At 48.9% G+C, this 23,053-nt stretch overlaps 1 protein-coding gene across 9 annotated transcripts in view; it reads right to left on the reverse strand.

Moving 5' to 3' along the window:
- Nucleotides 1-23,053, reverse strand: part of LOC125746603 (ephrin type-A receptor 5) — a 114,880-nt gene that overhangs the window by 51,074 nt on the left and 40,753 nt on the right. For 8 of the 9 annotated variants that reach the window (XM_049020774.1, XM_049020772.1, XM_049020778.1 and 5 more), the window contains 4 exons: nt 7,208-7,429; nt 6,650-6,770; nt 6,314-6,403; nt 2,610-2,724 (listed from right to left, as the gene is read on the reverse strand). In XM_049020774.1, the coding sequence (XP_048876731.1) occupies nt 2,610-2,724; nt 6,314-6,379 (181 nt within the window). In that variant the 5' untranslated portion in view covers nt 6,380-6,403; nt 6,650-6,770; nt 7,208-7,429. The remainder of the gene's footprint in view (nt 1-2,609; nt 2,725-6,313; nt 6,404-6,649; nt 6,771-7,207; nt 7,430-23,053) is intronic. The other variant, XM_049020775.1, reaches the window with a different exon arrangement.

Raw genomic sequence — 23,053 nt, forward strand, 5'->3', positions numbered from 1 at the left:
AAGCAATCCCAACTCCGGCCTTCTCGACTATCAAACAACCGTAGTCACACTAGGCCTTTATTATTAGTTTTGCACTATTATTTTACATGAATTTTGTGTAGAATATGTGTCATCACTAATATATGCTCCCTAACAAAAAGCGTCTATTTACAAAACCGGGCATTTGTTACACAAGGTTTTGTTTTTGCAAACAAAATTGGTCTCATTAATTGGTTTCTGAATTATTATATGCGGCACGCTGCAATCAATCGCTGACTTCTCTACGAGATAAACCAAGCTATCGTTGCTGCCGTATATAAAATATCATATTCTTTTTAATAAATTAGCATGTTTGGAAAAGATCAATATGAACAAATGTCACATTATTATTCTCCAGTATCATAGTAATCATTCTTCTTTTAATGTAGCGATAACACACAAAATTAGCGCATGAATATACCGATAGTTTCCCCTTCAAATGAACAGACTTTTTCATCCTAATAACATTACTAACATCTCTCGGCTTTTTAAACGAATTTGACCAAAGTGATACATGTAGAAAACGGTTACTTCTAAAACACGTAATGCTACACAATCTTTCACAATTTACAAACTGCCTAAAGACACGTCTTACCTTACAGTCTGAGCTAACTGGACATATTAATATTTGTTTAATGAAATACTCCTGTTTATCTAAATTAATTGTTTAAATTTTGGTGGTCAGCTGGGATTGAAAGGGGCAGTGATCAATGACAGCAAAAATCCAGACAGGATACAAAAGGCCGGCTCGGAGCCTTAACTGCTCTCTTTTCAGATAATAGAGGAAAAGACGCTGGAGCGACAATGTCTAGCGTCAGAGACAATTTCATCCCGCGTTAATAAATCTCTTTCATCTAGCGGGGGCCGAGGGCGCAACATCTACCGGCCTTTACGGTGCGCGGGGAGACCTGAAACGGAAGTGAAATCGGTGTGGGCAGCACAAAATACGATGAAATCCAATTGATATTATTCTGAAAATCACGCCGCTCAAGACCGACACTACAGCCTAGACATTTCATTTAAGATCTGAGTTTAACTAGCCTACAAAAACTCGACGGCCTGGCCATTAATACAAAACGCTTTATATTTGGGGTGCACCGTCCTTTTTACAGGCCGTAGACTACAATTTTTACTTTGCTCTTAATCTTAATCTGATATGTAGTCCTTAGTTATACTACATATCTCCACGTTTGGTATTTCCCAATGTCTAATTTAAATAACCTAATGATCAATTGTGCTACATGGGTTTGTACCCTTCTCCGACGTCGACTATATGCAGGTAAAATTTGCCGAACTGCGTGATGTAAATGTATTAAAACCAAATTTTTGACAGTAATGAAATATACAGCAATAAGTCGTTTATTAGTGTGCATGGCCTAATAAAACCGGACGTTACCGAGAAAACGGAGAGGCTTCTCAGACACGTAAAGTGAAAGTGAACCGATCATACATGCACACCTTTCGGGATGCAGACGCATGTCAGGACTGTCCAGGTGGGGACACTCGGTGCGGTTCACCTGCACCGGACCGGACCCCGGCGTACACCTGCACACTACGGACTGGCGCCGATCTGCAATGCGAAACTTTGTCGGACCCGGGACACATAAAGCAGGAGTCCGTGGGCTAATGTTCCTTGGCTCCGTACCCGGAACGTCTCCTACGGGTCCTGCGGGATCCGATCATACGGTCCATTAATATACCCGAACCTAAGAAATCTCCCCCGCCATTCGGGTCCATTTCAGCTTCGGACCTGCTGCGCATGGATCCTCTTATTCTGTTGCATTATCGAGGCGGTGGGAACGACGACGACGACAAATGATATTAAATTATAGATTTTAATTCAAGCGCAAAATCTGATCTGGCGCTTCTGTGCTACGCAGTCCAGATTAATAATCAACATTATTATTGTTATTATAAATATTATTGTATTGGTGTTAAGGCTTCGTCAAAAAGGTTCTTTTTAAAGGACACAGGTTCAGTTCCAGACACACCGCGGCAAAACTATTTGACAGTCACTCAGTGACAGCAATGGTCACACGGGGACGTGTCGCTTCGCCTACAATAAGTCATTTCATTTGTGCGGTTAGTGTTTATATTTTTTTGCTGCAAAGATCTGCTGGAGCAACGTCTGCAGGCTGGACGACACATTTTATCTTATTTAACCTCATCTACCAAATCACATGAATCCATACGTTTGTTTTTAGATACCAACCTCTCATGCAACTAATCAAATTCCAAGCTGCCGACGTATTTATAACAGAGCGAGATATGAGCATCTGTGATAAAAATTCACGCCTGCAGAAGTTCCGCGATGGTCTTGCATTACAAGAGGCACAATACTTCAGTGCATCTGCTGATAGCTCGGTAATGCCAACTGAGCCAAATACACGATTCGACTATTAAAATAAATTGCGTGCATTTTACTAGCCTTTAACTGAAACGCGTGTTGCGTATCACATTTTAATGTTTTTTTTTTTTTTTGCTGTTACAGGCAGGCAGGGATTTTTAGGGAGATGGGCAGGTAGCGGTATCTAAATACAACTGGTTAATTGCAAACGATGGGGATTTCGTTAAAGTAACGTGCCTCTTACCTTCATTACTCGGGATCGCGGATGTCCGAAGTGCTGCGAGGGTCAGGAGGCTGACCCACACTTTAGTGCAGGAGACTGGGCGTCGGGTACAACTCCACAGCGCAAACATAGTGATCTGGAAAAACGTGCTTTAAAAAACAGCAATAACAACAAGGACCGTAACACGGCGACAGCAGCGGCTCTCGCTACTGCTGGCTCAGCTCGGTACTGACGCGATCCCCTGCGTGGGATACGGAGGCATGGGTGCCGCTGTTTGGTGCCGGGGGAAAAGAGGCGCACATCTAAGCGCTGCGTCCTCCGCGCCGCGCCGCTCCACTGGCGAGGAGGGGAGGAGTGACTCTCAGACACACAACACTCCACCGGCGAGACAGGGAGGGGTGACTCCCACTCAGAGCCACACAGACTGCTCCACCGGCGAGGATGGGAGGAGGGAGGAGAGACTCTCAGGTACACACCTCTCCACCGGAGTGGAGGAGTGACTCTCGGGGCTCCACGGGTGTGGAGATCTCAAACAGCCAATATATTAAACCTGTGGAAAGGAGGCTTCACATGACACTCGCAGATAATAATGGGGTCGGTAAAACAATAAATCAACTCCCTTTATGATCGTAATTATCATTCCCGTGCGCTAGTGCTGAAGCAGATGTCTTCACTCTGTGTGTGGTTTGCATGTTTTCCCTTCAGCTACTCTCATACCACAAAGACATGCAGTTAGACTTACTGGCTTTTGTAAATTGCTCATATAGTATGAACGTGTGCCTGTGTGTACCCTGCGATGGGCTGGCATCCCTTCTAGGGCGTACCCCAGCCCTGAGCCCAGTGCTGCCAGGCTGGTGACCCCGTATGGGATATGCGCTTGTAAAATGGACAGATGCTGTCGAAGTTTAATCCACCGTATGTCGAGGAACAGCCGAGTTCTGATCACGGACGAATGGTTCACAGAGAATCCAATCTGTTTAAGGGCAGACCTTTCCTGTGACAGAACACGGCATCAAAGATGATACAGATGTCTGAAACTAGAGGTGCCCAGTTTAAAGTGTCTGTGGTGCTCTAGTTAAATATTACGTGGAGCAGATGAGCGCACAGCTGCAAATCATTATCCTGTCTGGTTAATATAGCCAGCTCTAGTTATGACCAGTTAGCATCATACTTTCGCTAATAACCAGGGATGGATTATGGGTTGTTTGGGCCCCTGGGCAAAACGTTCGCCAGCCCCCCCCCCCCCCCCCCCTCCACCACCAGCACAACCACCACAATTCAAGGGGCCCTTGTAGGCAGAGGATCAAAGAATGTAGGCCCTCTAAAATAGACAAACGAAAATACATTGTTGATAAGCGTTGCAAATTGTTTTGGTCTAGGGGCCCCACGGGCCCCCTGCACCCCAAGGCCCCCAGGGCAGCGGCCCCGCTGGCCCGGTCAGTAATCCATCCCTGCTAATAACGCATTAGATGCAGGCCCACCATCTGAGGTGGCTGGTTCCATGCTTGTGAGAGGTGAGAGCCTTTTTCTAAACACGGGATCCATATAAAAAGCAGGCCATCTAATTGGCGCGCAGTAACAGTCCTGTTAGATCAGGGTCGGGGAGCACTGCTTGGAAGGGAAAGCATTAATTATGACAACTGATTTTATTTAAGGGTGAGTTTAGCTGGAAATGAGAAGCGTGACCTGCGACCAATCCTGAGTCGAGAAGCCGCTGGGGCTCGCTGCTGCTGCTGAACCCAGAATGGGAGGAAACGGAGGGATTCAGTGAGACCACCATGAAATAGTAAAACAAATGAACCACTTGGTGAAATTTGCTTGCTAGCATGTTCGGGCTGCCCTGTAGGACCTGGCTCAGGATTTCCAGCAGGAACTCGACATAACAGAGGCAGTAGACGTTCTGGACGGTGTGAACCATGGGCTCCAGTATAATGTCATCATGGGACCCAAACCCAGAGGCCTCACTGAAGTCCCACTTTCCCGGTCAGTCGCGGAGAAGACTGCAGTCTCTGCTTACAAGTGAACCAACCACTGTCTGTCTTTGAGGTTCCAGGATTTCAAGAGATTAGCCTCTGAGCTACATGTAAATACCCAGAACAGACCCCCCCCCCCCCCCTCCAACATGCTTCACAGCTTCAGAGGCCGGCTGGTGAAAATAGGAGCCACAGGCAAGCTGGAAAGAGCCGCTACACCATCTCCACATCAGTCAGGTTGAGTCTCAGCAGCCTGCCAGGGATCCTAAGCCCTTTAAGAGCCGGGCTGTCCGAGGGAGCGCCTGACCGCCCCCTGCTGTCCCCAGCGCCAGAGATGACAGACCAGCTGCCACTGAGCACCATTTGCTGCGGGTGGCGCAATGCTGGCTAAGCAGAGTCCCAGTCAGAACAACATGAGAAGAAGCCCCAGCAGAAGGGCCTCCCTACCCTTATTTAAAAAGTCCAAAAAAGCTCTAAAAATGGACAGAAGCCCATGCCTCAGGCTGGCGAAATGCATGCTGGGATCCTGAACAAACAAGCAGCCACGTGATATTTGCAGGGTCACGCCAGGACCACAAACGGCATTTGACTGGCCTGCCACATCTCAGGGAAGATGGCAGGAAAGAGAGTAATGGCACGTAATCGCAGAAGCAGCCACGGTGGGATGTACGCATCGCCACGCTGTCACCGTAACAGGGCCGCTCACTGCCCGAGGTAACTGAAGGTGTCCCACGTTCCTCACCCCCCCCCCACATTGTGATTGAGAAATTCCCAAATGCAATCCTACGGAGAAAGGTCCAGTGCCACGAGGCCTTGTTGAATGACTGCCGGTCCACACTGGCATTCTGATTTTATCCACCTTAATCAGTTGTAGGTTCTGTGCTTGTGAGGGCATTTTTCGCCTAAATCGTTATTAATAATAAATGAATTAGTCTATCCAGGACAAACAGGACGGAGCCTTTAGCGAGCTAGATGGTGGTGTTTCCAACTGGTGGCAGCCCCCAAACACAGCTTCATAAATTATTAAGACACATGACCAAACAATGACACAGGCGAAATAAATGGCCAGTTCTGATTGGACAGCATGTGCGCCTCCATAAGGTCAAGGTGGCCGCCTTCTAACTGAACGGCCGTGCCGCAGATCCGTAATCAGCTCGCTACCACGTTGATCCCACACTGAAATGGCAGGTCTGGTGCGCTGAATTATAAGGCTCTGATCAGAGAGGCTACGCTAATTAGGCTAATCGTGGTAGGAGTGACCTTTTCCAGCGTCTTCCTCATAGCCCAGACTTCATCCCGGTGCCATACTCCTTTCTACACATCCCTTTATCCTCTTTATTTCGGAGCTTCCCACGCCCGCCTGTCATGCACAGAGCTGCACTCCTTCCCCAGGCAATGTCGACAAACCCCAGCGGTCACGTAAAACCTTGGAATGACTATTTATACTGCTCGTGTTTGGTTGGAACGATTCAGGCCAAGCGACAGGCCCCCTGGGTTTTGGTCGGTTGGGTCGGACCCTGTGGTGCCATAGAGGGGGCGGCATTTGGCTGGGGCGTTACTCCGGGAGGCAGAGAATGACCTCTGGCCCGCTATGGGTATGAGATCTACCAGAGGGCTGCCAGCAGACTTATGTAGCACCGCCTGGCCCTGCTAGAGCCCAACAGACAGGCCCTGATCTGACCCCAGGCAAGGGAGGATTGAGAGGAAGCAGGTTAAGGGAGTACTGGAGGTGAAGCAGGGATAGCATCTTACCAGATCGATGGGCGGGGTTATAGCGCTGGATCCTTCACATGAAGTGCCATTCAAAGGGCCACGCATTCAGTTCCTTAAATAGAGCGCTGTCTGTTGGCGGAGTGGTCATCAATTACCAAGCAATAGTTCTAGTTATTGACAAAAAAATTTCCCCCCAACTGTGGCGTGAGACTGGTTTACATATATTGCAAGACATTAATATTGCCCTTTTACCCATGGGGTGTAGCCTAATGAAAGAAGTTACCTCTTAAGGTAACAGGTAACTGTGCTCCCTTCACCAGCTCAAGCAATGGGTAATTCAACGTTAATGTACCATCATTCAGAAACAATAATTACCCACGAGCCATGTGGCACAGTCCCTCTTGCCGCCGAGCTCCCGGCACGACGTGTGCCGTAAATATTACCGAGACACCTCCGGAAATTTAGAAGTAAGTGGGAATTGGCCAAGCTCTTTGTCCTGGTAAAACAAATGCAGCAGGTCGTAGGTCAGTGAAAGGGCCGTTAATTAGCACGTAGCATAGCCGCGCGCTGCCCTTTCCAGCCATAAATATTTATGACGTATTGTTTTTGGACTTGTCAACAGGAGTCCCGGGTATAAGGCTTGGAAAATGTAACGCGGCCTGAATCAGAATGAGGGGTGAGCCGCTACCATGGAGATAAGGTCAAATATTGTTCTAATTTTGCAAGCCATGAAGGCTGGGCTCCCGAGGAGGAAATTAAACAGTGTGAAACAATGCCCAAGAAAAGTGTCCTGCCTGTCGGGTAAATATTTATGGGATTTAAATATTTTAGCTCATAACCAAACCCAGTTTCAAGCCCAGTACAAGAGGTCGGAACAACACATCTAAAGAGAAGGCGTGTGCAAAATGAGCTCTGGTTCCCATGGTACCGTACGTGAGTGATTTCATCTACTCCATGCTCTGGAGGCTGGAATTCGTTTGAATCCGGTGTGATTCCGAGCCCAGCGTGGGCTGGCTGTGTAAGCCGCCAGCATCTGCCAACAGCAATGGCTACACCACAGCCAGAATCCAGGCCCCTGGACGTCACGTCAGGGCAGGGAAGGGATCTTCTGCAGGAATGTCTCACTGTTCATCCGCAGGGAAATTCTTTGTGGCACTGGCAGACAAGCGGGAGAGAAGGGTGGGTTGGAAGGGGACACAGAAAGCATGCTGATCTTGCAGACGGTGAAGCTGACCTCTGCAGCCGACCTCCACGCCTGTTTCACCTCTAAAACACACCAGGTACATGGAAAAGGGCTACGGATGCTACTCCATGTTCAGGTGTGAACTGTGATCTTTAAGAAAACTACTGACTGACTGTACAAATACAACAACATCAGCGCAGAAGCGTAGGTCAAAGTTCAACCCAAAAGAGCTTTAAGGACGCCAAACCTCAGTACAGTAAAATCCCGTTATAGTGGACTCGCTTATAACGGAATATCGTCTATAACGGACAAGGTCCGCTGGTCCCGGCCGTGCGCCTTTAAGGACATACAGAAAAAAAGCATTGGATATAGCGGACTCGCATATAACGGAATTTCGCTCATAACGGACAAACAATTTGGTCCCCACGGCCGTAGCTGTAGTTTTGTTCGGCTATAATAGTAATATCCAGTGCAGATTCGTAGTCGGCAATTATTAATAGTCACGCATCTACACTACATGTACAATATAATAATCTATACCACAAGTGTGTCTGCTGGGGTGTGGCATGAGTAAATGGTGTCCTGTAGTTGTGTTCTGGGCATGCAGTTATGCTGGATATACAGTAACGGACTTTGGATATAACTGATTGTTTTGCCAGGTCCCTTGAAGTCTGTTATAAGTGGATTTTACTGTAACATGTTTGTGACATACGACCTTCAGGAAGCCTAGAGCTCAGAGTTACTCAAATGCCTGTACAACCAAACCTCTGTGACCATAAGCATGCCAGACTGCACACTGGGTGCGGTTATCCTCTACAAACTTCAGTATTCCTCACTTGGTGGTCTGCTCCACAAGGCTTGAGGTCTTCTGTTGCTCTAGCTGAACCTCAAAGACCACCACAAAGGCGACAGCCCACAACTCACCTGCCATCCTTCCTCAGTGTGCATGTGCTGTTCATGGACAGCTAATATAACACCAATTATGTTCGTGCGGTGGAGCGAAAGCGGGACTTGAACAGGTTCCAAGCCTGGGCCAGATTACACCCCCCCCCCCCCAGCAGAGCTGCACAGGGACCGGCCGCGATTGAGCCGTCCCTTTAACCGCATATTTAAAAAGACAGGTTCACTCATCCTTTATGGAGCCCATCTGTCCATGGCGCAAATCCCTTTAACACAGCAGGAGTGACGACCGCGTTAAAATGGTGGGTCCGTCTGTTACCGGGGGCTGTGCAGCGTCGGAGCCTCAGCACTTCTCCGACGGCCACAGATCATTCCGGAAGGCCGTCTGGGCGCTGCACTTTAGATGTGATTTCGCTAGACGTGGCTGCTACACATGTGGGAGAGCTTTCCGTACAGGTGAGGGGGCACTGAGTCATGGGGCTGCGGCTCGGGGCCAAAACGCTGACCGCCTTCTCAAGTCAGGGAATAGTTTCACTCAGTCACACCAAGAAGCGGGCCACAGGGAAGAGGCAGGCAGGGCTTTGCATAACAGAGGGGGATGGGACATGTCCTCATTTCGGGTTAATCTACACACAGACATCACAGCATCACCTGTCTATGCAGCTGGGGTTCTCCAGTACAGCAGAAAATCACACCAGACATCCTTTGAAAGACGAAGCTTTCTACGCGCATGCACTTGGTTTTGCTTGGCTGCTGATGTGCACAGATGCGAATCCCGATCAGTGACGCTGATTAACATCACCCAGCAGCGCCACTTACTTCCTGTCACCCTGATTTCAGCTCATGCCTCTGAGCTGCCACCATCGCCATGTGGGTCTCAGGTGAACACAGTGGATCGCCTTCGCTTAAGAAGTGGAAATTCATCTGAAACAAGGCTGGATAAAGGCACCAAACAAAGCCGGCTCGGGTGAGGGAAGAGGCCACTTGGGGCCGTTTACAAAAGGGCGTTTCATGCAGCGGGAACGTGCAACACGCTCACCTGGGGGCGCTCTCACCTGCCGCTTGGACAAGACGCGAGCAGCTGGGCGATTATGGGAGAAAAATAATAACACATTTCCCCATCATCGTAAAACACATGGGGGCTTGTAGGAGATTTTACCATGCAAAGGTGCAGGGATGCATTAAACATTTATAGTCATTCTCACAGGAGGAATTTCAAAGCCCTGCAGTCAAATCCCCAGGTTGGGCTCCATTTTTTTCAGTTTTACATTTAATGCTGAGTTTTTATTTCTGTTTGGTGAAAAAAAAAATATGGTAATGATCAGAATAAAGACATATTGTTACATAACATGGACTTTTTTAGGGGCATATCCTGGGATATTTTGCAGGGAAGGGGAATGCAAAACAACTTAAAATCTTAAAACCTGTCCAACGTCTGTGATGGCGAACGGGGGTTTAAGAGGCAAAAGAGATTTCTGATGTATTCTCTAATTCTGTCGTTTTTTTGTGTGTTTCTCCTGCATCCTGGGGTATTCATACCTAACAGTGTGGGCGGCCATCATTGCATGTGTCAATCCAAACCAGGGGTTTAAATTATCCTGACAGCCACAGCTTTCCACGCCGATTTCGCGGGCTTTCAGAGGGGCCCCTCAGGGGCCGGCAGCCCATCCAGGCAGGCCCCCTAAAATTGCCGTATGCAGTATTAGTATACTCATGTTAATCAGAGAGCTCTGCAAGCCGGTTCTTCCTCATCGGATCGGTATCCTGGGGGAAGGGGCCACTGGAACCCAATTGAGCTGGATCGATGGCAGATCTCTCAGGCTCGGCAGGGAAAGTGGCCCGCTGATGCCCCCTGCATGCTAAACACCCCCCTGTGCTCTCATCACCCTCCCCCCCGCAGGCAGCTCCTGCCACAGCTATTAGCCAACACGGCGAGCGGGCCATCATCCCGTCGCAGGTCGCATTCATCCTGGGTTTAACTTCTCCCACCAGAAATTCTGGATTTTCATTAAAAGAACTGTGGATGGGACTTCCAGACTGCGGTACGGATGTGGGTTTGCCACATTGTCACGCTTCGACAGGTTTCCACATGCCCGTTAGTGTAATTATTAAGATGGAAGGAGGTCACTATAAATTCTGCATGTTATTTTGCTTTTTCCTGCACTGAGCAACATCCAGTCACTCCCACCCCTGATTTTAAGCTATGCCCTCTTGTTTGCTGCATTTAGATTACTAGTTAATCCTGCCATCGCGGAAGGTAAAATTTGACCATCTGCTGATTAATCTGCAGCAGCCAGTTTCACCTACGGTTTGATTTCTACACAAGCTCATTATGACAAACGACGTGTGCATATGCCTTTACTGGAAATACATATATTTACACAGGCAGCACAGCAGAGCTGACAGTGTATGGTCCTTCTGAAGCATAACACACCATGCCACACTGCCTCCTAACTTAAGCTTGATTTTGGCTTCAGTTGCCTCCTGAGGGGCACCAGAGTGTCGAATATGGTGATGACCCAATAAGCAGGAAAGGTCTCCATAATAAAAAGGTCAAAGTGTTCACACATCTCTGCTTGATACATTTCCATTACTGTATTTGTTTAGGAGAGACTTTTCTCCAAAGAGGCTCCACACTGTTTACACGATTCCATAGTAACCCAGCTGTATAGGTGAGTTATTTACTGAAGGAAAAAAAAAGTTCCCTTTCAACAGGAAAGACGGCATTTTTTCTGTGCATCTGAAACATGCTAGATGTTTACTGAGGAAATTGCATATGGAAACTCACAGGCTGACAATTCTGGCTGAGCAGGGTGATGCTGCCCCGATGTCGGGCCAGGGAGGGGACCCTCCCCTGATGTTGCACCGGAATGCGAACCCCGCCCCGATGTCAAGAACCACACTGGAGAAGGGACTCTGCCCCGATGTCGGGTACCAAGTCAGAGAGGGGACCCTGCCCCGATGTTTGGTACCTCACCGGAGAGGGGACCCTGCCCCGATGTCGGGTACCCACGCCGGAGAGGGGACCCCACCCCGAAATCTGGTACCACGCCGGAGAGGGGACCCTGCACCAATATCAAGTTCATGCCCGAAAGGAGACCCCACCCCAATGTTCCATCCTCAAGTCGGAGAGGGGACCCTGCCCCGATGTCAGGTACCAAACCAGAAAGGGGACCCTGCCCTGATGTCGGCTACCAAACCAGAAAGGGGACCCTGCCCTGATGTCGGGTACCAAACCAGAAAGGGGACCCTGCCCCAATATATGTCCTTCTTATCGTCTCTCTGATCATCTTAGAGTTTGGAAAATGAAAGTAGACTTCGTATTTTCTATAAGACACTAATGCCATCAGCATAATTTCCTTGCAGCGACAGAGTATCGAGTATGTAATCAGGCAATCAGAGTAGCCTAACCCCAGCAGAACACATCCCAGGGCAGACATGAACACAGCCCCCCCTCAAATTCAGCAGTGCATACACTGTAAAGTGGGGGCAGTTCGTTTCACCTTTGCCGAACTGGAAATATCCTTCATTATCAGAGGAAAAAACATGCTTGAAAGGCACAATGGAAAGGAGAATTTCCTTGTGAGTTCATACACACCCACACTTGTGATCTCTCGTCATTTACAAAAAACACATTTGCACATATTTGCTAGTTAATCGCAGGATTAGACTTATGCCACTTTGAAGATTTTACTATTATCATTTTATTTTCTGCTGAATGGTGCCATCGCAGTCCAGGAGATGTGACAGAATGATAAGGCACATCTACATAGCAGCACATGCCAGAACGGTGTAAAATTTGGGATTGAAAGACAGTTTGGTTTCACAAAGAGAAGTTTGGTATCAGAAATATGGTTTCTGAGAGCAGGGGCACAGGGGGCGGGGTGATACAAAATTCAAAGGACTTGAGAAAATAGAACTTAAAAGCTGTCATCTCCGGTTAACGGAGCGGCTAAGCAGCTTTGTTACATGTTTATCCCACAGGGACGGATCATGGTGGCGAGCAATTAAGAGGCGAGACTCTTCAATGTGTGAAGAATGGGCTGCCGTCATGTGGTGTGGATCCGCATCTGCAAAACGCACAGCATCCGGCTGGCAGGAGGAGGGGGGCGTCGGACTCAAACACGCAGGAAAACCCGGAGGCCTTAACAGCCAGGTTCACATGATCCGTCTTCCCATAAGTATAGAAACCACATCAATCAGTCACATGCCGTTGGATTCGGAGACTCAAATGCGTGTGCTGTTCTGTGGCCCTCAGATTCAGCCTCACCGCCACCATATTCCCCACATTCTCCAAGCTTGTCCGAGAGACACCTTGCTCAAAACAGACAAAGAAATGAGGTGCATAAACAGAGAAGAAAAAGCCTCAGTATGTTGACTGATGTTTTGATATACATTATAACAATCACATTTATGTCCTGCAGTCCATCTGTGACTAACAGCTTGACTTGTTTTTGTTGACTTGACCTATGATGCACTGGCATCTGTCCATACTCTACCCCAGGTCAGTGCTTGAAGTGCAAAAGTGCTGGTATTTCCCTTGTTATTCAGTACCAGGAACTAGTACCTCCCTTGTTTTTCAGCATCAGGTGCCAGTACTCCCCTTGTCATTCAGTACAAGGTGCCGGTACTCCCCTTGTCATTCAGTACCAGGCGCCGGTACTCGCCTTGTCATTCAGTACCAGGCGCCGGTACTCGCCTTGTCATTCAGTACCAGGTGCCGGTACTCCCCTTGTCAATCAGTACCAGGTGCCGGTACTCCCCTTGTCATTCAGTACAAGGCGCCGGTACTCCCCTTGTCATTCAGTACCAGGCGCCGGTACTCGCCTTGTCATTCAGTACCAGGCGCCGGCACTCCCCTTGTCATTCAGTACCAGGCGCCGGCACTCCCCTTGTCATTCAGTACAAGGCGCCGGTACTCCCCTTGTCATTCAGTACCAGGTGCCGGTACTCCCCTTCTCATTCAGTACAAGGCGCCGGTACTCCCCTTGTCATTCAGTACCAGGCGCCGGTACTCGCCTTGTCATTCAGTACCAGGTGCCGGTACTCCCCTTGTCATTCAGTACAAGCTGCCGGTACTCCCCTTGTCATTCAGTACCAGGTGCCGGTACTCCCCTTGTCATTCAGTACCAGGTGCCGGTACTCCCCTTGTCATTCAGAACCAGTTGCCGATACTCCCCTTATTATTCAGTACCAGTTGCCGATACTCCCCTTGTCATTCAGTACCAGTTGCCGGTACTCCCCATGTCATTCATTACCAGTTGCCGGTACTCCCCTAGTCATTCAGTACCCGGTGCCAGTACTCCCCTTGTCATTCAGTACCAGGCGCCGGTACTCCCCTTGTCATTCAGTACAAGCTGCCGGTACTCCCCTTGTCATTCAGTACCAGGTGCCGGCACTCCCCTTGTCATTCAGTACCAGGTGCCGGTACTCCCCTTGTCATTCAGTACAAGCTGCCGGTACTCCCCTTGTCATTCAGTACCAGGTGCCGGTACTCCCCTTGTCATTCAGTACCAGGTGCCGGTACTCCCCTTGTCATTCAGTACAAGGTGCCGGTACTCCCCTTGTCATTCAGAACCAGTTGCCGATACTCCCCTTGTCATTCAGTACCACTTCCCGATACTCCCCTTGTCATTCAGTACCAGGTGCCGGTACTCCCCTTGTCATTCAGTACAAGCTGCCGGTACTCCCCTTGTCATTCAGTAGCAGGTGCCGGTACTCCCCTTGCCATTCAGAACCAGTTGCCGATACTCCCCTTGTCATTCAGTACAAGCTGCCGGTACTCCCCTTGTCATTCAGTAGCAGGTGCCGGTACTCCCCTTGTCATTTAAAACCAGTTGCCGATACTCCCCTTGTCATTCAGTACCAGTTGCCGATACTCCCCTTGTCATTCAGTACTAGGTGCCGGTACTCCCCTTTTCATTCGGTACAAGCTGCCGGTACTCCCCTTGTCATTCATTACCAGGTGCCGGTACTCCCCTTGCCATTCAATAGAAGGTGCCCGTACTCCCCTTGTCATTCAGTACCAGCTGCCGGCACTCCCCTTGCCATTCAGTACCAGGTGCCGGTACTCCCCTTGTCATTCAGTACCAGCTGCCGGCACTCCCCTTGCCATTCAGTACCAGGTGCCGGTACTCCCCTTGTCATTCAGTACAAGGTGCCGGTACTCCCCTTGTCATTCAGTACCATTTGCCGGTACTCCCCTTGTCATTCAGTACCAGTTGCCGGTACTCCCCTTGTCATTCAGTACAAGGTGCCGGTATTCCCCTTGTCATTCAGTACCAGGTGCCGGCATTCCCCTTGTCATTCAGTACCAGGTGCTGGTACTCCCCTTGTCATTCAGTATCATTTGCCGGTACTCCCCTTGTCATTCAGTACCAGGTGCCGGCACTCCCCTTGTCATTCAGTACCAGCTGCCGGCACTCCCCTTGTCATTCAGTACCAGGTGCTGGTACTCCCCTTGTCATTCAGTATAAGCTGCCGGTACTCTTCTTGTCATTCAGTACAAGGTCCCGGTTCTCCCCTTGTCATTGAGTACCAGTTGCCGATACTCCCCTTGTCATTCAGTACCAGGTGCCGGTACTCCCCTTGTCATTCAGTACCAGGTGCCGGTACTCCCCTTGTCATTCAATACAAGTTGCCGGTACTCCCCTTGTCATTCAGTACCAGGTGCCGGTACTCCCCTTGTCATTCAGTACCCGTTGCTGGTACTCCCCTTGTCATTCAGTACCAGGTGCCGGTACTCCCCTTGTCATTCAATACAAGTTGCCGGTACTCCCCTTGTCATTCAGTACCAGGTGCCGGTACTCCCCTTGTCATTCAGTACCCGTTGCTGGTACTCCCCTTGTCATTCAGTACCAGCTGCCAGCACTCCCCTTGTCATTCAGTACAAGCTGCCGGTACTCCCCTTATCATTCAGTACAAGGTGCTGGTACTCCCCTTGTCATTCAGTACAAGGTGCCGGTACTCCCCTTCTCATTCAGAAGTAGGTGCCGTTACTCCCCTTGTCATTCAGTACCAGGTGTCGGTACTCCCCTTGTCATTCAGTACCAGGTGTCGGTAATCCCCTTGTCATTCAGTACAAGCTGCCGGTACTCCCCTTGTCATTCAGTACAAGGTGTCGGTATTCCCCTTGTCATTCAGTACTAGGTGCTGGTACTCCCCTTGTTATCTGGTACCAGGTGCCGGTACTCCACTTGTTATTCTGCACCTTGTGTTGATATTCCCCTTGTTTTTCGGTCCCAGGTGCCAGCAGATATTGAGAGGTTCTGGTACTCTGAAGAGAAAAATACATCTTGTCCATGATATGCCTGGATGAATGAATGGATGGACAGATGGAATACCTGTTTTATGGCACCTGTTTTAAGTTTGTTCTGCAAAACTCACCAATGGTCTAAGTTACATTAGCATTCCAAACCATGCAGAATGAGGATGTGCCCCCCCAGGCTTCGTTAAGCCATACAAATGGCAGGAGCTGCAGCAGCGGTGGCATGGCGGCCGGGGTGCAGCTTAAGCATTCACGCTGCTGGAGCCGCAGCAAGGTCAGGAGCACAGAGCGGCCGGCCACATGCCTGCGGCCTGCACCGCCCATCACCGCTCGCTCTCCCGACTCGACACGCTCTGGCGCCTTACATATTTACCCAGCATTCCCACTAATGAGTTTGGGTGGGCACTTATCTTACATCACCGTGAGCTGAATGTTTTAACAGTCAGTGATCCCAGGAAAGAACTTGTCTCCATTTATCTCAAAGACTCACAAAGTTTTAGGTAGAGTCAGGCGGAGATATCACCTTCACAGCAGGGCTGATAAGTAAATGTGTGTCTGCTTTAATGGGACGGCACATGGAATGCCGTCATCCCACTATGGCAAATCACAAACCTGTCAACTCACAGACACAGGAGAGAACAGACCCATCGGGGTTCTATTCATAAGATCTGCAAGTCGGCTTTTAAACATCCTTAGACCAGGAACCAGGCCTGACAGCAGATAGCTGAAAATCCCAACTTTGAACTTTTTTATTTATTTACATATATAGTCACATTATTTCTCAAGAGTCATGTTAATAAGACATGCAGTTGTATAAAGTGGAATGGCTAGAAGCTAATTTCCACTGTGAATAGGTACCATATGCACAGGGGCCAGTTAGCTTGATGCTAATTGCTCCCACCTAGTTTTCACTGTACCGAAAATAAACCCTCTGCTGGTGATTTTATGGAAAATGACGACTCCACATGGTGATCCCACAAACAGCCATGTTTCCTGTAGTGTTCTGTTCCGACACAAGCCGCTTCACACGCCTTGTGTATCTGACTTCATGTATATGCAACCTTAAGCCCATCCGAGAGGGTAAAGTCATAGCATGGGTTGGGCAATTACAGCTCACAGGTGCTAGCACCCCCTGCTGGTGGCCATGCTGTTTACTCACTTGCGAGGCCTTCTAATTCCACAAAAGGTCACAGAAGAGAAACACAATGACAGTGATGAAGTGAGCCTTATGAGAACACAAGAATGTGACATAGCAGCTGGCATGTAAAATTGGCTCCCGATTAAATAAGCTGGAGAAGGCTCACGCAGCAGCGAGCGCGGTCCGTCCAGAGCGCGGTACATCCAGAGCGCGGTCCGTCCAGAGCGCGGTCCGTCCAGAGCGCGATCCGTCCAGAGCGCGATCCATCCAGAGCGCGGTCCGTCCAGAGCGCGGTCCGTCCAGAGCGTGGTCCGTCCAGAGAGCGGTTCGTCCAGAGCGCGATCCGTCCAGAGCGCGGTACATCCAGAGCGCGGTCCGTCCAGAGCGCGGTCCGTCCAGAGCGCGGTCCGTCCAGAGCATGTTAAAAAGCTTGGTATTTTACACATGCAGATTGCTGAAGCTCTGCAGCCACTGTTCCATCCTCTCTAAGGAGCTTCACTCGAAATTCCACAGCCAAGCACATCTGAGGAAGTGAACCCATAGCATTTTAGGGCAGAATAACCGGGGGCTGGTAGGGGGTCAATGGGGCTGATACTCAAAATCCAGTTTGTAGATTCTCAGTCCTCCAAAGGAGGGATATAAGAATGGAGTGTTTTGCTGTCGTACTCAGGGGTGGTAGCAATTAGGTTTGCAATTACAATTCTGCCACCTTGAGCAGAGAACAAGCAAAGCGAAGAGAAAACTTCACATCCCAGGAGATTTGGGCCAAATGCGGACCTGGATGGTGCAGCCAGCCCTAAGAATAGCAGGCGTGGACCTCCGGGGGCAGCATTCAACGGAAACGTGGGATTCTTTATTTATCCCCAACATGCAAACAGATTTATCTTCTGTGTTTCTCCACCTGTGAAACATGCTTCCTCCTCCCGGTCGGCCAGGTTGTTCCTTCTGGCGGTTCCACCAGGCCACCGCCCCTGGGGAGGCGGGAGCGCTTCTGCAGCGGAGTTACCTCTCTGCGGGAAACCGGGGGGGGGGGGGGGGGGGGGGGTTGGCTCAGGGAGGGGGGGGGATTAGAGGGAGGCTGAGGGAGGACAGGCTCTACTCTCATCCCCTTGTCTGCTCTGTTGGGATATTTTAGGTCACGCAGTTCTCTGGGAAAAAGACTTGGCACACGCTTTCTCTGCACCGATGGGGGCGGGGGGGCTGTGTAATTCTCTGGTCATTGGTTCACTCATCTCTCTGTTCTTTTCCCACAAGCTCCCCGGTGTCCCATTCACCCTAGCTGTGTTCATAATTACAGAGGATGTGTGGGCTGTCTTCAGACACCCTCCCCGGCAATGTCCGCTGGGACACCAGCCTGTCTCAGAGATACTGCTCAAGATGTTCATCGTCTCAAGTTTAGCATGGTTGTCAGGCTAAACCACGGATGGGAATCACAACCAGAAGGCAGACAGACTACAGTAAGAGACGACTAACGCGTCAAGCTTTCAGATGATCAGATCAGTGTATGTACAGAACCCCCCCAATCAACCCAGAACCTAAAACGTAGAACTTACACAGTTGGAGGCGTTTACAGCATATTACAGAATCCAAGACTGCAAATTTCCTACATATTTTTATGTGTAACGAGCACCTGCGAGATTCCTGTTTAGCTCATCATAATTCCTGCCATTAAGTCCCTTTTCCGAGGCCCGCCAGGCCGTGGAGGTACCAGCTGGATGTAGGCTATGAGCAGCGTCCTCGCTTGAGGAGCCAGGAGACAGCCTGGAAGACAGTGCATTAATATGAGTCTCAAAACCTGCGAGGGCTGCATGTCATTTTCAAAACGTGCAAATCATGCGATAGAGGGCAGTGATTTTAAGCTCATTCAGTACTAATATAAAAAAACAATGTGTGATTCAAGGATGAGTCTAGCCTTGGAAAACTCATTCCTGTATTTCCCGAGCAGCGTGGACAGAAGTCATTAAATTTAAATATATGATAAACATCATTTTAATCTGACATGAATTTGAAAGTTAAGGTCAAATGTCTATGTTTTTGTAAACAAGGTCACCCACTTGTAGATTTGGGGTTTTATGAAGCAGTAATGAATTTCTTGGTGCTGTAGTATCCCAGGCTAAATCCATCTCACCTGGTAGATTACAACAACCACCACCACAGAAATGTCTTTTCTTTGAAGGAAAATATACAAATTTATTTTTCCTTCACAATCCCTGTCCCCCATAATTTTTTTGTATACTAGATAGTGACACTGTTTATCGAAATAGTGGAGAATAAACTGGGAAAAACAAGAACGACACACACATTGACACATCATGGGCTCTGAACAAAAGGAGTGGCTGTTTAATCGGACGCGGTGTCGATTCGGGGAAGCCGGAAAACAAAAGGTGGCCCCCGCTGTGCATGATTACCCCCGAACTTGTGTGAACGAGCTCCGCTGAAAGCGCCGTCCATCACTTGGGAGGGAGACGACCCTCATTATACGAGGGCAGCTGAGTGACAGCTGAGGTGAGAGGGGGAGGGCCGCCACTGCTGTCTGTGGGGGGCTCATTAATAAAATTAAAGGACTCAGCGGGAGCGGCTATCAGGCGCGGCACGCCCGCTTTCTGTACAGCCAACCGTCTCACCTTGGATGTGGGTGGGGCTTTGGGGGATGAGGACGAATGAAAAGGTGCAGGAGGCTTTCTGAAGGATAGCTCTGATGGTCTGAGCGCCTCCTGCTGGTACCCTCTGTGTCGATGCAGTCAGAGCGCTACTGGGAGAGTTACTGAGTAACATGTCACACTGTGCCCATTTAAATACTAAAACGAAAGCGCTTGTCTGCAAATCAGATAGATAAATGTTGGAATTTAAAACCCCACATCACACCTACCAATTTACAAATATAATTAAGAAATAACCCTGTGCCAAATCATAGATGAGTTTCATTATAATTAAAAAAAATATATAATAAAACACACCATGTATTTAAAAAAATATATATTTTAAACTATATTGCGTGAAAGTGAAGTGAAGAAATATACTCACATTAAATGGAATAAGGGTAATACTGTAACACAGTGGAAGGACCGTGATTAATTCAAAGGATTTATGCAGTACGTTACGGACCCATTTCTGCCCAGATAGTGCTTAAAAACCCAATCGGTATCGTGCTTTGAATTCTGAAGACTCCCCAGGGCAGGGTCTACGAAACCAGGGAGGCCATCGTCACGGCAACACGCCGGCATAATGCAGCAGCATGGCATTCGGAAGGATGGCCCCCGGCCATTATCAAATGACAGCAGCAGGATTAAAACACCGACAAGGAGCATATAAAGCATCCCCCCCCACACACACACCACTGGCACGTAACGAAAAACCGGGGGTGCATGCCAGGCCAACCGCAAGACGGAGGTATTCTCACATGGGGTAATTTTGAAGACACCAACCCACGTTATACACACAAACACACAGAGATGCGCTCCCCCCCCGCCAGTCCCCCAGCCCAAGGCACCTCCGCCGTGAGCCGTTACCTTAAAGGAAATATTTTGCCCTTGAGCTGAAAACGTGGCGACCAAAGCAGCGAGGCGAGGGCTGAGCTGCTGCCTCTCGCAGTACGTCTCAATTACAGAGCGCATTTCTCAGTTCCTCCGTGCCGCAGACAGGAAACTGGGCCAGCACTGTGCACTTACACCACGTCAAGCAGCATTGTTTAAACATTAAGGGAAAAAACCCGCCGTACAAATTAATTTAGCTGTCTGTCACACATCTCCCCCACACTTCAGCAGCCCCCGCCCCCTTTTCATGGCCCCCCCAGTCCTCTGCCACAGCCTCACACACGGTATATATACACATGTCCTACTTTTCACAAGGCATCATGAATAATGTGCAGAGCGCCTCATGAATGAATCATAACGGACGATGAATTATTGATCCGACAGAGCGATGTAAGTGTAGGTTACAAAGTGTGTTTACCCACAGAAAGTTAATCGCTCTGGTTTATTAATTCTTGTGCTTTAAACAGGGGACCAGAAAGACTATGATGTATAATTACTGCCTGCCGTTTAAAAGGGACTTTATCGACAGGATATAAATAAAAACGTGAACTTCGCATGAACTCCAGCACGACACTTCACGGTGTCTTTAGATTACCGTGCTTTTCTCTGCTTCCCACCTTACGGAGCTCTATTGTTGTTGTTGTGCCACAGGAGCGATTCTGCACGGCGAAAAGAATCGCAGCTGCAGATTGTGCCGAAGGCATAGCTACGATGCGGTAATTACACATCCGATGCACATGGGGTCCATAGGATCGGCCCTTCGAGGATGAGGGTTGATAAAAGCTGCCACGATAGAAAACCTAAACGTCTTCTGCAGAGTTTTGGTGGTCGCAGCCCAGTGCAGGACCACATAATGCTATGCTACGCTAAATTATTTTAGCTTTACGCCTGAACCTGGATCTCAAAGATGCTGACTCTCTCAAGAGCGCTAAGAGGAAAACAGAGTGTCTAGCTGATTGTTCTACAGCATAACAAAAGGATGCGAGTGAGAACTGAGAATTTCTGCTACCGTATTTGGGCTGAAAAAGCAGTTCTAAAACCTGAACATGTTCCTGATGAGGCGTGTCGATTTTTCCACACATAGCGGTTTCAACTTCGGGTTCAGAAACGCACGTGGCAAGATTGTGTGGTTGTGTTGGGAAGCACTTTATTCAGCAGCTAGGTTGTCCCATTTGTAGGGCCCTGTGATGTCCTGGGATATTTAGGTTATGGTATGACAGAAGTACCCAGCGGGGAGATGCCGATCTTTAGCTTGGGAGTTGAACTGGCTGGTTTGAATGCAGCTGTGCCGTACTGAGTGGTGTCTTCCAAAATGGCGGTGTGCTTTTCGGGCTTCCTTGCTCACCCCCCAAGCTGCTACCCAGCCTTAAGCGACTATTTTTACGGTGTGTCGATGCTCTCCTTGCCAGATACTAGCAGTAACCCATTCCCAGGCCTCCAAAGAAACATCGTGAGAACTGAAGGCCTGAGAGGCAGAGTGACACTCCCTGCACTATCCGTAACTCTCGCCTGATTCTCCAACCATCTCGCTCTCTTCTGGACAAATATAACTAGCAGCAGCCTCCTCCATCACACTTTTTTCTTAAAATAAGTGTGAGACGTGAACAGTTTCCAGTTTCAGAGAGGGTGTTAAGAGATTTGTTCGCAGATTGAATCCTGACAGAATCTCACGCTGAAGCTGCCAGAATCTCGACAGGACTCTTTCCTCGCACCCCGTGCGCTCAGTCGCCGTGCCCATCTGGGCTCCCTGCTCTGCGAGTGTGAAAATAAGAGTGCGAGACCATTCTGCGCCTCTGAACGGCCCTGCTTTTTTGCGGCTGCAAATTGGTCCCGTGGGGGGCAGCTGTTTGAGCTCTGTGTTTACTGAACAGGTAACAGGGCCCCTATTTACCGAGAAAGGCCAGCAGCCGATTGCAACACACCTGCATCTCTTGTGATGTTTTTAGACACATGTATCATAACACACCCTATCAAACATGGCTCTCTGCTGAAACACTTTGCATCACTTTTAAGACTTGAACTGCACATTTCCCTTGAACAGCAGTCTGCATTGCTGCACCTACACGCTGGTGCAGCAGTGGTGCATGCTGTCTGCAGCATAGTACCTGTATGCTGTTTGCAGTGTAGTACCTGCATGCTGTCTGTAGTGTAGCACCTGTATGTTGTCTGTAGTGTAGCACCTGCATGCTGACTGCAGTGGGGTACCTGCATGCTGACTGCAGTGGAGTACCTGCATGCTGACTGCAGTAGAGTACCTGCATGCCTGCTGCCACATAGTACCTGCATGCTGTCTGTAGTGGAGTACTGACATGGAGAACTTCTATCACTCAATCTTCCATACTGTTCTGGCCAGGAGCCTGTCCCACACACACAGGTTTGTAATTATATCTTTGTGAAGACACTCCATTCATTTTTATGGGAAAACACTAATCCCAACATGACAACCTTAACCCCTACCCAGCTCTAACCTTAACCATAAGTAACCAAACAAAATACAAGGCATTGTTAGTTGCTGGATTGCATTCACAGATCTTTATGGTTACTTGAAAAAAAATGGTCCCTGCAACGTCAAAATAACAGGTTTTTATCAAATTGTGGGGGATATTTGGTCCCCAAATTGTAATATAAACATAATCCACACACACACACACACACACACACGCACACACACACTTGTGGGGACCATCCATTCATTTATAGGTCAAAAGCCTAATCCCAGCTATGATAACCTTAACCCCTACCCAGCACTATATATATC

The sequence above is a fragment of the Brienomyrus brachyistius genome, chromosome 7 (genome assembly GCF_023856365.1).
Source record: "Brienomyrus brachyistius isolate T26 chromosome 7, BBRACH_0.4, whole genome shotgun sequence".
Taxonomy (NCBI): Eukaryota; Metazoa; Chordata; class Actinopteri; order Osteoglossiformes; family Mormyridae; genus Brienomyrus; species Brienomyrus brachyistius.